The sequence below is a fragment of the Patella vulgata genome, chromosome 2, assembly GCF_932274485.2.
Source record: "Patella vulgata chromosome 2, xgPatVulg1.2, whole genome shotgun sequence".
Lineage (NCBI taxonomy): Eukaryota > Metazoa > Mollusca > Gastropoda > Patellidae > Patella > Patella vulgata.
Window position 1 is genome coordinate 47,533,050 of NC_065880.2, and position 14,293 is coordinate 47,547,342.

The 14,293-nt window shown below is 34.6% G+C and overlaps 1 protein-coding gene across 5 annotated transcripts in view; it reads right to left on the reverse strand.

Moving 5' to 3' along the window:
- Positions 1-13,295, reverse strand: part of LOC126811896 (DENN domain-containing protein 5B) — a 35,186-nt gene extending 21,891 nt beyond the window's left edge. The window contains exons 1-4 of one of the 5 annotated variants that reach the window (XM_050537936.2): positions 12,805-13,260; positions 5,182-5,291; positions 1,195-1,726; positions 471-596 (exon numbers count right to left, since the gene is read on the reverse strand). In XM_050537936.2, coding sequence (XP_050393893.1) covers positions 471-596; positions 1,195-1,726; positions 5,182-5,291; positions 12,805-12,898 — 862 coding nt within the window. In that variant the 5' untranslated portion in view covers positions 12,899-13,260. Of the gene's footprint in view, positions 1-470; positions 597-1,194; positions 1,727-5,181; positions 5,292-12,804 lie in introns of all 5 variants that reach the window. The other 4 variants (XM_050537934.2, XM_050537935.2, XM_050537937.2 and 1 more) reach the window with 4 other exon arrangements.
- Positions 13,296-14,293: the final 998 nt, after the last annotated feature.

Sequence of the window (14,293 nt, forward strand, 5' to 3'; positions counted from 1 at the left end):
ATTGTGGTAAGGGAAAGCAAATAAAAAAAGTGATGTTTTAACTATTAACAAGTCAACTACTGGTCAACCAGTAAATGTTTCAGTCCTTTCAGTGTGTAAAACTAAACTCAAACATTGTTTAGTTAGACATTAGGTCTAATTCTATTCTGTTTAACATATATGTAGACCTACCATTTATGGCCCATTATACATTAGAACCCAACAATTCAGTTTTGATAACTGTTAATATAATAGGACTGCCAAAAATTCAGTATTATGATATGAATGAATTTCTACTACACTGTACAGCAGGGCAATGAAAAAATGTTATGATGTTATTTTTTTTTTAATAATATTGGAAAATTATTGTTGTTGGCAGAGACACGTTGGTCTAAGTTCATCACAGGTGGCGTGGCCCAACACATTTTGGCCGTAACTAATTATCTACTGTTAATTTTGCACACTATATATGTTACTTATTTTTATTTTACCTGAGGAATAAAGCAGTACTTGATGTTCCATAAGTACACTAACAAACAATGACAACAGATTATCAACACCTAATAACTTAAATAACTCCCACAATGAAAAATCAAAGAGAGGTAATTCCCCCATACCTGAAATAATCAAAACATTCAATTTGTTTACAAAATGATACAGTACATATATTTACTATTCTACTTTAGTCTTTATCTGTTAAAGACACAGGTGTGAAAATTCACAAACCAAGTTATTTACTTGCTCAAATTTGAAATGGAAAAACAACAATAAACATACATTCTCCTATCTTAACACAGCTAATCCTCTTTGATTTGGGTCAAAATTAAAAAATAATTGGGATTGATATAATGTGTTATTTCAATCCAATTAAATTTGTGTTTCATAATATTAGTGGAAATTAGTTTGTTTACTATTTTTTTTTAATTGTGACTTTTTGTTGACAATAGATCACTTAAAAATATCTAAAAATTGGCACTATCTGTGGGACATAACAAAATTAAAATTAGACAAGATACCCATTTAAAATCAACACATATTTGTTCAATCAAATCAAAGAGTAGTCATTTATTTTTTCTAAAACATTTAATTACCGGTACATAGGACTTAATTACTAATTTAAACAGGATAACATAATTTTGCTGAACATAACATCATCACACTATCTATCATCAGTCAATATACAGGAAACGCAAGTTTACATATTTATATACTTACTTGGTCGTTGACAAAATATTGGAGAGATAACACCATAAAACTTTAAACTTCTTCCTGGTGGTGGTAATGGTACCTCATATAATACATTATATATATAACTCTCAAATGGTAAACAAGCTTTAGACGGCTTGTTTACAGCCTCATGCAGTTGTTTTAAAAACTGTTTACAAGCTTTCACAAAGGGCATTTGCAGAATTAAACAGATACATTTTGTCACATATAACTTGTCCTTATTCTTATCAAAAACCCTTGATTTTTCATGTGATGTTGGTATTTTCTTCATCAATATGGGACTATCCGGTGTGTAGATCTGAGGAAATCCTGGTTTAAGAGTAGGGCTATGTTCTGCTTGATGCATTGCATGTAAAGTCTGCATGGCAGCACAAATCTGTTTATTGGTAACCTCTTCATAAAATACATAAGCGGCTCCACATATTCGGGAGCCATCTTCTTTTGTAATTATAAAAGAATGAAACTTTGGATTCCGAGAATCTCTTTGCGTCCGAAACTGGAGACCTTTGGGTAAGCACAGCTGAAAAAGAAGAATTATTTCATGCCAAACAAATAATCAGAATAAGGAGAAAAACATACACACATAAATGTATTGGTTACTATATTTGATACATAGTACCATTAATACTAATAGTCTTCAATATTAATATCCTAATCTATCTAAACTATTGTCAAAGTTGGTCACAAATGACCGCTATTGACAATGTGAGATAGAGAAATTGGGTTTATTGTCCACTCGGCACAAAGTAGGTTATTTCATGACTAAAATATGGTACAATCTTATTTCAATAATTTACTTGCACCTAGGGAGGAAACAAGAGGACCCGGAGAAACCAACAAGGGTAGGCATGCGACCCTACTCCTTGTCATATACAATGGTCACAAATGATAAATATCAGCATTCACTCCATAAGAAGATACAGTAATAAGTTTACAGTTCACTTTTTTTATGGTGGATGTATGGTCTCTTATTAGTGTCTACTGAAAAAGTTTGTTGAGGAACGCAAATTTGTTTATGGAACAAGGATTTGAATTCAAATTGCATGTCAGTGGGGAGTGTGTGCTGACCAAGATAAAGTATGACTAATTGTATCTGCTAGTGAGTGTATGTGGCTGTGAGGTTAGGGCATCAATAGATTAAATTCTCTAGTGAAAATGTGAACAATGATCAAATATTCTTTTAATTCCTAAAAAGCAGTTATAATAACAAGGAGCTGTATGATTAAATCAAATTATGGTACAGTAGTACTTTACTACGAAAAACATTAATGGGGTACGACATCACCTGTAGTGATGTGTATAGCCGACCATATTAGTTTCATTCAGTCCAACTTGCTCAGAAAACATGAGATCCTGGAAATAATTGGGAAAATTGTAACTTAAATTTGGATATGGCTTGCATTCTCATCTCATGTTTTTATATCATGGATGTTCCTTAGCTAGGAGAACAAAAACATTAAAGATTTATGTAAAAATTTAATATCAATATTCAATTTGTGTTTTGTTTAATTAATTTTCTGTTTTTCGTCCTTACTAAAAGATCTTAAAAATATATCATATATGTCAAACAGAACATTTTTTTTATAAATTACCGTACTAATAACAGTATGGTTATTTTTAATAGAAAATGAAAATATTTCAAGGACTATAATAAACCTAAGAAATGTCAACCACATGAACATACAACCCAAAATGTAGACATGTTTACATTGTCAAGCAAAAGCTTTCATTTTTTTCCATCTTGTGGAGTAAATATCCTAACTATCATAAGTGTTCATGGTAATTTTTTCAACTCACAGCTTCTTGCGCTTAAAACAAGCGTATAATAGAAGGCAAGACGAATTTATTTGCAATGGGTTTAGTAAAACTGTACAGTACATGTTTTTTAAAGCTCACTGTCACATTCTTATTAGTTTTGTAGATCTCTAGACTTGTGGTTTAACAGTATTGTTTTAAAAGTGCTGAGAATGCTATTATTATTATGCACACTTGTAGTAGTACAGATGTCTTTTGTTTTATTCCTCCTAAATGCATCAAGGAAACATTGTTTGGCAAAATTTTATACAAAGTCTCTTTATATTTTTATATAATAATATTAAAATTAATTAGTTCTTTACAAGCTTATATCTATAACATTGGTCTAGATTCTAGACTCCAGAACCACACAGTTCCTGTAAATTGATAACAAGATTTGATGGCGAATCACAGAATTAGCAAGCAGCTTTTGGGGTTTTATTTTACAAAAGAGTGGACATGTATAGAAGATAGAGTAACCTACACTGAACATTAGCAGTAACTATTAATTACGGGTAATATTATACATGTATATAAAATAGCTAAATAAATAAGCTAAACAAGCCAACAGTGAGGCTGATGTCCCCCGCAGAAATCAAGAAATAAATAGATGACACATATTAATTAATTGCATGTTTATCTTTTTCAAAAGTATCGAGCAATCAAACTGATTATCAACTATACAGTAAGTTTAAGCACTCTCTATCAGATAGAATCAAAGTCAAAGAAATTGCTTAGCTCTGCTTAGCTTTTGCTGGAAATGTTAATCATTGAACTCAGTCAAGACATTCACCTAATGAACATCAATTTTAAACATTCTACCTCAATTAAAAGCAGAGTTGTTATGTTCCAAAGTCTTGACCAATCAAATTGCTTATCGCTCCTTAGCCGAAGCAGAAAATTCTCATCAAATTTAGTCACGGTAATGATATAATGAATCTATACTCAGAGTTTAATAGCTCTCACTTAATTATAACCAAAAGCAAATTATAACCAAAGTTGTCGTGCCCAAAAGCATCAACCAATCAAATTCCTTATCTCTACTTACCGTAAGCAGACAATGTTCATCATTGAACTCCATCACGGGCATTCACCTAATGAACACCTACACCAAGTTTGAACTTTATAGCTCAATTAGAAGGAGAGTTAATTTGTTTCAATGTCTTGACCAATCAAATTGCTTATCACTCTGCTTACCATGAGCATAAAATGTTCATTATCGAACTTAATCAAGGTATTGATGTGATGAAACTATGCAACACAAAGTTTCATCACTCTCACTTAATTAGAACTAAAGTTATTGTGTCCCAAAGCAACAACCAATCAAAATTATTATCTCTGCTTACCCTTAGCAGAAATTTCTCATCTTCAAACTACATCAAGGCATTTACCTAATAAACACCTACACCAAGTGTGAACATTGTTGCTCAATTAGAAGGAGAGTTATTGTGTCCCAAAAAGTGTGACGGACAGACAGACGAACCCATTTTAATAGTCTCCTGCTTTCTTCAAAAGGTGGGGGGAAAATTTAGAAGAAGTTGACTGACACTAGGAATAAGGACAAGATTCTGTTTTTTTATCTAAAGCCATTAGCCTGCTTTCCATGTATGGGTTTCCACTAGTGGAAAAACGCTGCGTTTCCACACACGATTGTTTTTATTTCAATGTGTACATAAAAATAGCTGAAAAGTTTTGGAAACCCCACGTAAATGTGGATTTCTCTTTAAAGCATGAAGACCAAAATTGTTTATTTTCAGTTGTCGCCTTTTTATAATAACACCATGTCCAAAAAATCTGCATTTGCAAGCTGAATTCGAAGTAACAAGAGGGGTTGATAGACTTAGTAGAAGAGTATCTGTGACTGTACTTCAGAACGTAAACATTCGCTTGGGAATGCATGTGCATATGGGACTTTTTTTGCCGGCAGAAACGTGTACATGGAAAGTAGGCCTATGAATTAAAAATGAACAGAATAGCTGTAATATTATGTCACCATTATTTTATAATCATGTAATGTAATACACTATTCCTTTATCTATACAGTTATTTCAAAATATCAGGTTTACGTGAACTGGATTCCTGGGCATAATGCTATGTACATATTTTACATTGTTTTATTGAATATAATTAAATCTTCTCCCCAGTTTATTAGTAAAATGTTACTAGAAATATTTATTTTACCATTCCTACAGCCTCTTGATCGAAGGGATTCCATGATACAGTTTCGGGAAAATGAGCTAATACTTTAGATTTGTAGGGTCTAGAAAGTGGTTCACAATGATGGCTTTCACCTGAAAAAAATAATACAAATTTCTGTAAATAAATCTAAAATGATTTCATTGTATTAAAATGCATCACAATTTTACTGTAGTAAAGAAGAATTGTTTATTCTTCATTGCCTGCCAAGCCTGTACAAAACCATAAAAACATGACTATTGTTTTCCCAGCTTTTCTTTTCTACCAAGAAAATGCCGCAGAGAATTGATCAATGATGGTAAAGAAAAACAACTAAGCTTTTCTTAACTCTTAGCCAAACTTTTAAAGGTTTTTAAACATTTGATTTTTGAAAACGGAATCTAAGACAACACGTTAATCTACAAAGTTAAAACTTTTTAAGCCGGAAACAAAGTAAATCTGCACTCTTAAGTGAAAGGAGAAAATGCTTGGATATAAATATAAACCACATACCATACACTAGAAGTGTTTGACAAGGCTATTTATAAACCAATTGTAAATTTGTATCAACAACTCAAAAATTAAATAATATCTTGATACATACACTGTCAAGTCATGTATTATTCAAAACACATACATAGCCTTATTTAAAATCACTTTCAATATTTCACAAGTCAAAAACCCTACATTCACTGAGAGCAAAAAAAATTGTATGGTCTAGCATTTCCTTGAATATACACTTAATCTAAAGTTATCAAGGTCAGTGTATTTTCTAAGCACATGATACAGGTCATTTCTGCTCTTCATTTTTCTTTAACCAAAGAAGAAATATTGGTAATAAAAGCCATTTGAATAGTTAAAAAGGAATATTTCATTAATAAATAATTATAATATTAAGATTATATTTCTTAGTCCAATATAGAGATTTTTATGAACACCATTCTGACAAGTGGTGTAGATATGTCAATTCGCGTTACAATATCATAAATAAAAACACGAAAAGTTTCTGCGCATAATGATTATCAAAGATAGGTTGTCAGGCAACCACACTTACGCCCACAGCAGGTAAATCGTCCGGGCAGTCAACAAGAGTTGTTGCATATTTTTACTTTTGTTGGTAATGAAACATTTATAATACATTAAAATCTGATTAAGAGTAACAACTCATTAAGTAATTATCACAAAAATCATTAGAATTTGTTTGGCCCATGCCATACGTTTAGTATAAAAAAAACATTTAATATCATGGATTTAGCTGTTCAATCAGATATTAACTTTAGACTCTAGTGCATCCACAAGATTTTTCAAAGTGATCAAGGGCTATAACTCTGGCAGTAATTATCAGAAATTGTTGAAAATCAATAGACCTCTTTGTCTCATTACCTTAAACACTGTGTATAAATTCAAAGTCAATCGGATATTAACTTTAGCCTCTAAAGGGGCTGAGACAATATACGACCACATTTCAATGTGGGCGTATAAAAATTACGAACAGTCAAGATTCTGAATTGGAGAGAAGCGTTTAACGTCTGCTTGACACAAAGTAGGTCATTTCGGAACTGAACTAACATATGCTTCAAATTTATTTTCATTAATTTGCTTGAACGTATTGGTCTTTTAGCAGTGGAAGGAAACCGGAGGACCCAGAAAAAACCCACAAGGTTGGACAGGCGACCCTACTCCTTGTCACATACAAGCGGGGAATCGAAACCTGATCTAAACAAATGTACGTCTTTCAGACATAGAGAGAGAGCCATGTCGGATCCCCTATTTGCCCATCAGCAGCAAAGTCGCCCACTCTAAATCTAAAATAATTTCAATATACATGTTTCCCACAAAATTCCATAATGAACTCTGTCTAAGCTTAAAACACATGAACAGAAAGACACGTGTACCTCTGCAAACACATTCGAAATCTGTGATTCCAAAATTTTGAAATTCTTATGCTCTAATAAACAATCAAGATTACTGGATTTCACTGTTTCATGAATTTAAACCCAAACAAGGGATAACTCTGTGGTTTGCTATCGAAATGGGAACTCTGATCCTTAGGCGTAACTGAACAATCCCACTAAGTCTTTGGACTCTATCGAGTTCAGGTGCTTTTAAAGTTGGAATATGGTCAGAAAGATACTATACTATGACCAGAAGCCATATATTCATGTCCATCAATCAATGCGCAATTGTCCAGAAAACAAGCATGCCAAGTTCAATGCCGATCATACAACGAATCAGCAGAGCCTTAGGCTTCTTTTAGAAGAGCCTAACCCCAAGAACAAGATTACCAAGTGTATGGAACCAGTTACTGGTTCAAAAATTCAACAGTGTTCTTCCTTACATCAATAATAAACAATCCCACAAGTGTTTCACAAGATTTTTAATAAACATAAATGGGCAAATTACTCAGAAATTTGTCCTTATGAACAATTCCTGCAAGATCTAACAAGAACAGTGGTGTTTAGAGCATTCACAAGAAGAGTTGTACAGTTTTGACACATCTCGTAGTTAACTACTCTGTTCTTCGGTTTGTTCCAATTGAAAACAGTTTCTGCAAATTGAAATATACTATTCAAAAAAAGTAGGGGATATTTGATTTTGGGGGCATAATACTAAAATATGCAAATGACTACGAAAAAAGTCACTATAGAACCTAACAGAAGCAACATTTCCAGTTACATGTGACGCCCAAACGCACCAATAGCTACCGCATGGAATGCAGGTGATGCTTGGGATCATCATGGGGGTCCAACCCAAGATTTGCACGACTCTGACTTTGAATGTTATAGTCATTGTGGCATTGAATTCCAGGGTGGAAACATCAGTTTAATTGTTTTAGTGACCAGAAAACAAATTTTGATATGCGTCGGCTTACCCAAAATGAAAGGTTACGTGCCCTTGGCATGCTACAGATTGGCACAACACAGGCGGTTGTGGTGCGAACGATGAATGTTTCTCAGTCTGTCATAAGCAGGCTATGGTCCAGATACCGTGATACACAATCTGTACAGGACAGACCACGCTCAGGTCGACCAAGGGCGACAACTCAAGCCCAGGATCGATTTATCCGTACCTTGACCTCGAGAAATCGTGTCATCATAGCAAATCAGATCAGCGCTCGTCTTCAAACAGACACTGGTGTGAGAGTGAGTGGCCAGACGATTCGGAATCGACTGCATAGGGGTCACCTTCGCGCCCGACGTCCTCGCGTGATCCCTTGTTTGAGAGATCATCACATTCAGGCAAGATGTCGTTGGTGTAGGGATCGTCAACACTGGGATAATCGACGCTGGAGCAATGTGATGTTTTCAGATGAGTCAAGGTTCACTGTTGATTTTTTGGACAGACGTAGGAGGGTCTGGCGTCGTCGAAACGAGCGCTTCCAAGACGTTAACGTCATCAGACATGATCGATTTGGGGGTGGTTCTGTTATGGTGTAGGGAGGCATCACTGTTGCTGGAAGAACGGCTTTACATGTTATTGCAGGGCGTGTTACAGGCCAGTACTACCGGGACAACATCTTGGCAGTCCATGTTGTGCCGTTCGCACGACGTCATGGCCGCCGTTTCATCTTCCAGGATGACAACGCAAGATGTCACAGGGCCAGGATCGTTACATGTTACCTCCAACAACAGAACATCACCACATTACCTTGGCCAGCACTGAGTCCCGACCTCTCCCCCATCGAGCATGTCTGGGACATGCTTGGACAGAGGTTACGTCAACGTCAACAACGTCCTGCCAATGTCCAAGAACTTGCTGCTGCGTTGCAACAGGAATGGGGCAATCTGGACCAAAATGACCTTAGACGTCTCATTAGGAGTATGCCACGTCGGATCAATGCTTGTTTGGCAAACAGAGGAGGATTTACCCGTTACTGACTTGGTTGTGATGCTGTGGTAACTTTGCTGTTTGACCCCGGGTATCATTTTACCCTTATAATGGTCAGTCTGTGCCTTACTTAGTCTAACGATCATTTGGAATAAATCGATGAATGTGAACTTCATTTCATTTTGTCATTTGTTTCTTCGTCAGTTTCATTAGGTGACTTTAATAACACTTAAAAATCAAATATCCCCTACTTTTTTTGAACAGTATATTACTGGTAAGTATACTTTACGCATTTTTAGTAATAGTTTTGATCAAATTGCAATCATATTTTCTTTACTAATGTCAACAACTAGTCTTAATGAAATTCCAACAGTCAAGGGCTCTTTGTCATGCAAGCCATGAATGTGTCCACAAATGCTTACCATAACAGCAGGGAACCCGGTTTGAAACTTTTGAGTTGACAGTCCCAATTCCCTTAATCTTAATGCTCACTTGCAAGGCAATGTCTCTTAAACAAGATTAATTGCTTGCATATTTATTTTTAGAAGTTAACTCAACTGTAAATAAGCCATTTTAATATTTAGAAGATAATATTGGTACAAAACAAAGTCCATATTGATTTAAAAATGTTTATTTGCGGAATTACTTATATTGTGATTATTTATCATAGTATTTGTACACATGTTCAAGTGGCTCTCCTTATATATGACCTGAATAAATCAAATTAATCTCAGTAATAATTAGTAGAGCACTGTGCTCCAGGTTAATAAACATGTACATTGCCCAAGGCTAAATATTATACAGGGTGCGATAATACTTTCATTTTATCACGTTGAACATGTAATTTTTGTAATAGATGATAAAGTGTAATGTAATAAACCCCTGAATGTTACATATATTTTTTTTATGAAATCAATAATTGACTAGATAAAAACATGGTTTGGTTGGTGGTGGGTGAGGGATAAGTAGCCTAATTTAGGGAACAGATCTGGTATAAATGTTTTCCATATGCATCTCTTTATTTCAGTTATCAAATTATTAAAGTTAATGTTTCAAAGGATGTTTTAGTTTATTTTATACCTGAAACTTGAATCACTTGTAATGAAGTCAATCTATAGAATTATATATATAACCTTATACATGTAAACAGAAAAGATTGTCATTTTGTGTTTTTGGTTAAGCCAGTTTCATTTCCTGCATTGAATTATGGTAAAAAATTTTTTTACTAAAAATCTTTGAGGTCTGCAACTGACAATAATGCCCAATGGAATAAAAGAGTGTTAAATACATGTATGTACATATACAATGTGAATTAAGGTATCTAATAACAAATAACAATTAAAATCCTGTACTGTACTCAAGTTCACAATTATACACAGAAATTTATAATCTAAGTAAATATATTAAGTAAATATATACTGAGCTCATCTCATTGTTATCACAAATAATATAGTATATACATGTATAATATCAAAAATGTTTTTCTAAGATCAGCTGGTAGTTTATACACAAGCTATACAACTTTCTAAATGTAGATCTGCATACTTACATAATATAATTACCAAGAGTTTGAAACAGTCAGATACATTTGTAATACAAATTTAGTATCACGTGACAGTAAATCATATATCATAGACTTAATCAAAATTGAAGTGATTTTGACTCCAAGCCACTTGTAGTCTTAAAACTATTTACTTATAATACCAGTACTTAGCTTTGATGTGCTGTCATCAAGACAAAAGACTACATTATTTTATTTGGCTCATCATACTGTAAATGTTGACAAGAGATTTATACACTTTACTGTTGTCGAGTTAGAGAGATGGTGTATGTTCTCTTACAATGAAGTGGACATGATGTCACCACTTTCACACATACTTACAAAATGTATTCTTTTGACTTTTTCACCTTTAAAAAGCATAAAAATAACATAGCCACAAGTTTTACTTCTGTAACATGTATTCTGTACCATAGACTACATGTACACTCCAGCTGTAACTGTGCACTATTACACCTTTTTCTCAAAATAATGATATTTATAAAATTTCCAAAATGCTGTAACCAAATTTCTACAGAAATCTTATTTGACAATTGCTGAATTTTTACAGTTTTTCTGAGCGAGTTCAGATTAATCCAGTGCTAAGTAAGGTAAAATTTAATTTGCATGAATGAGCAAGGTGAATTTGCAAGGGGACAAAAGCTATACAAGTTTACAAAGGTAAATGAACAGCCTTCAATCATAGCTAAAAACAAACACATCTGATAGACCAACACTTTTAGCGAGAGAGAGAGAGAAATGGGGTTTAACGTCCACTCGACACAAACTAGGTCATTTCGGGACTAACATATGGTTTAATTTTATTTACATAATTCGCTTGCGCGTAGGGGTCTTTAGCAGTGGGAGGAAACCGGAGGACCCGGAGAAAACCCACGAGGTGGGACAGGTGATCCTACTCCTTGCCACGTACAACCGGGGATTCGAAACCACGCCAGTCGACTCAATGACAGACTGTATGATACAGTGTGCGCACGCTAACCATTCAGCCATCCAACCCCCCCAACACTTTTAGCTAGAGTTCACATAGCTAACTACAATCAGTCTCAACCAGCAGTCAACTTGAAAAGTACATGTACACCATAGGCGGAATAAGGTAGTGATATGAAGCCACCATAAGGCACTGGCATAAAAAACGCGAATCACAACTGCTGAAACAATGTGATTACTAATTGTATATTTATCCATTACACAATTCTTTATTAAATTTCCTAAACGCTGAGACAAAATGTATACAGTAAACATATCTGAAAATACTCGACCTTGTGTAAATAGTGCTGAATGCTTTTGTGACAAAATGACTGAGCAGTCTTTGATCCTCAAAATTACTAATTTTGATTTAAGTGACATAGTATGAGACAGCACTGTGACTGTGGTCTAATTAATAGTTCATTTAAACAGTGAAATGAAATGAAATGGGGTTTAACGTCCTACTGTTCTGCTCCTATACTGGGCTAATGAAGACGGGCATACACCATACAGTGTGCTATGAGGGACATTTTGCCCGGGCAGCAGCTCTATCGCCTACTCTTATATCGAATTCCAACTGACAGGGGATCTTTTACGTGCATTCCAATATATAGGCCTACACGGGACCTCGGTTTTTCGTCCAATCCAAATGATTAGACAGCTGTCCTTGTCAGGCCCTCCGTCCTGCATCACTGACAAGGGGGAACCACGCCAGAAAATCTGGATTACCTTTACCGGCCAATGCAGGGATCGAACACCCGACCTCCAGGCTAGCAAGCCAGCGTCTTACCCACTTAGCCACGTGATCCCCCTCATTTAAACAAGTTAAATTTGTCATGATATTGTATTATAAAATTAATTTTCAAGAAATCACATGCTAGAATCAGGAATACCCCTGGCCATAGGATAGGTGCCATTGCCTCCAATCGTAGCTAAAAAAAACCCAAACACACCCGATATACTAGTTCCTTTAGGGACAGTCTCTGATTGCACATCTCAATTTATTGAGATACAATTGATAAAAAAAAAATCTTGGAATGATATTGGATCAAATTTTAGTACATTCATCATAAACTCACGAGAAAACCTTGGAAAGGGGGTTATATTAGAACAGTTTTAAACTAAATATATATCTGTATCGTGTATTTTGGTTCTATCGGCTATACAGATAGCATCCGGTATTAACACCAATGCACCAAAGTCAAAATGAAAACAAGTCGCAGGTCTAACTCAAAGACAAAAACATCATCATCAAAACAATAAATGTCAAAACGAACCTGCCAGTCGGTCGGGTTCTAATCCAGACGACACATCCAACCCACAAACCACGAAATAATCGGCAAATCGATTTGCCGTATTACTTAGTGTCATTTTGTCTTAAGAAATATATATCTTAGGTCATTGTCCTTTCACATAACAGAGTTTCATTTTGTTCTTTAAACATCATTACTTTTCCATATTTGTCGCAGTTGTTGTTCAACATTTTCAACCACCAGATGTCGCTTTCGATGACGCATTCGTTGATTTGACGAAGGGAGGTAATTTGTAAACAGGTGGACTCAGACTAGCAATTATTTGCCCATTGACTTCAATGTTAAATGGCTGTAACATCACAGGCTGTAGCTTTTTTCTCAACATTCCGTTGGTTCCAATCTTTATAGGCACAATGGGGACAACATTTGGCAATCTCCTCATCATAATTTTGTAGGGGGTTGACCATTTAGATTTTTTGCTACACGGATTTGAAGTTGACTGGGGTGAAAATCTCACTTCCGACACATTGACTGCTCTGCAGAAAGACACTTTACACCCCCTATCCCTCCGCTGTAATATCATCAGTATTACCCAAAACTGCTATGAAATTGCAAATTTGATCCCTTTTCTCCAATTCTAGACCAAAAAGTCAACCCAAAAATGCAGGAAGAGGGGAGAAAAAAATTAAGGGAAAAATTGTCTATTTATAACTCGCACTACATTCGAAATAAGGGGAAATAATTACTAGTCTTAGTCCAGGTGCTTTTTCCAAAATGTCAGACAACTGAATAGCCCAATAGCCTGGACGAAACATTTGTCTTTCAGATGTTTAGATTATCAGTTATCGGAAGAGCCATTAGGCCTCACTATTTTAATAATGCAGTTAAATATTTTGCAGCTGCTTCCCTGACATCTCATATTATCTTCCCATCACAGGTGAAAACTGAAATAATAATTAGGCCTATCTATATTTAATACTATATTACTATTAGTATATTATTAATATAATATAATAATAATAATATTTTTTAATTATAATTATTAAGTTTATTCATAATTTGGAAAGGTAGATCATACTATAAATGTAAATAATTTTATTTTTTTGTTTCAGTTGTATTGTAGTGCTACACAAGATGAAGTTACAAAAGCTAAATTAGCCCAACCAAATAAGCCCACTATATTTTCAAAGATCTTGGATAAAACAATCCCAGCTGATATATTGTATGAAGATGAAAAGGTGACATATTATTTAAAAGGACATGATCTACCTATTGCAGGCCTTTCTTTGGATCTTAAATATTATGTAAATTATTAAATAGACATTTACAGGACAAGACCATAATCGACTCTCGATGCCATCAGATGGCTCTGATTAGTACAGTTCGGCCATTTACTGATTTAATTTAAAATTGGAGAAGTGAGGGTAAAATTCGAACGACCAGTACGGTAGTTAAGATCAATGCACACATCTTCTCAAAACTACAACCACTAATAACTTCACTCAAAATAAAG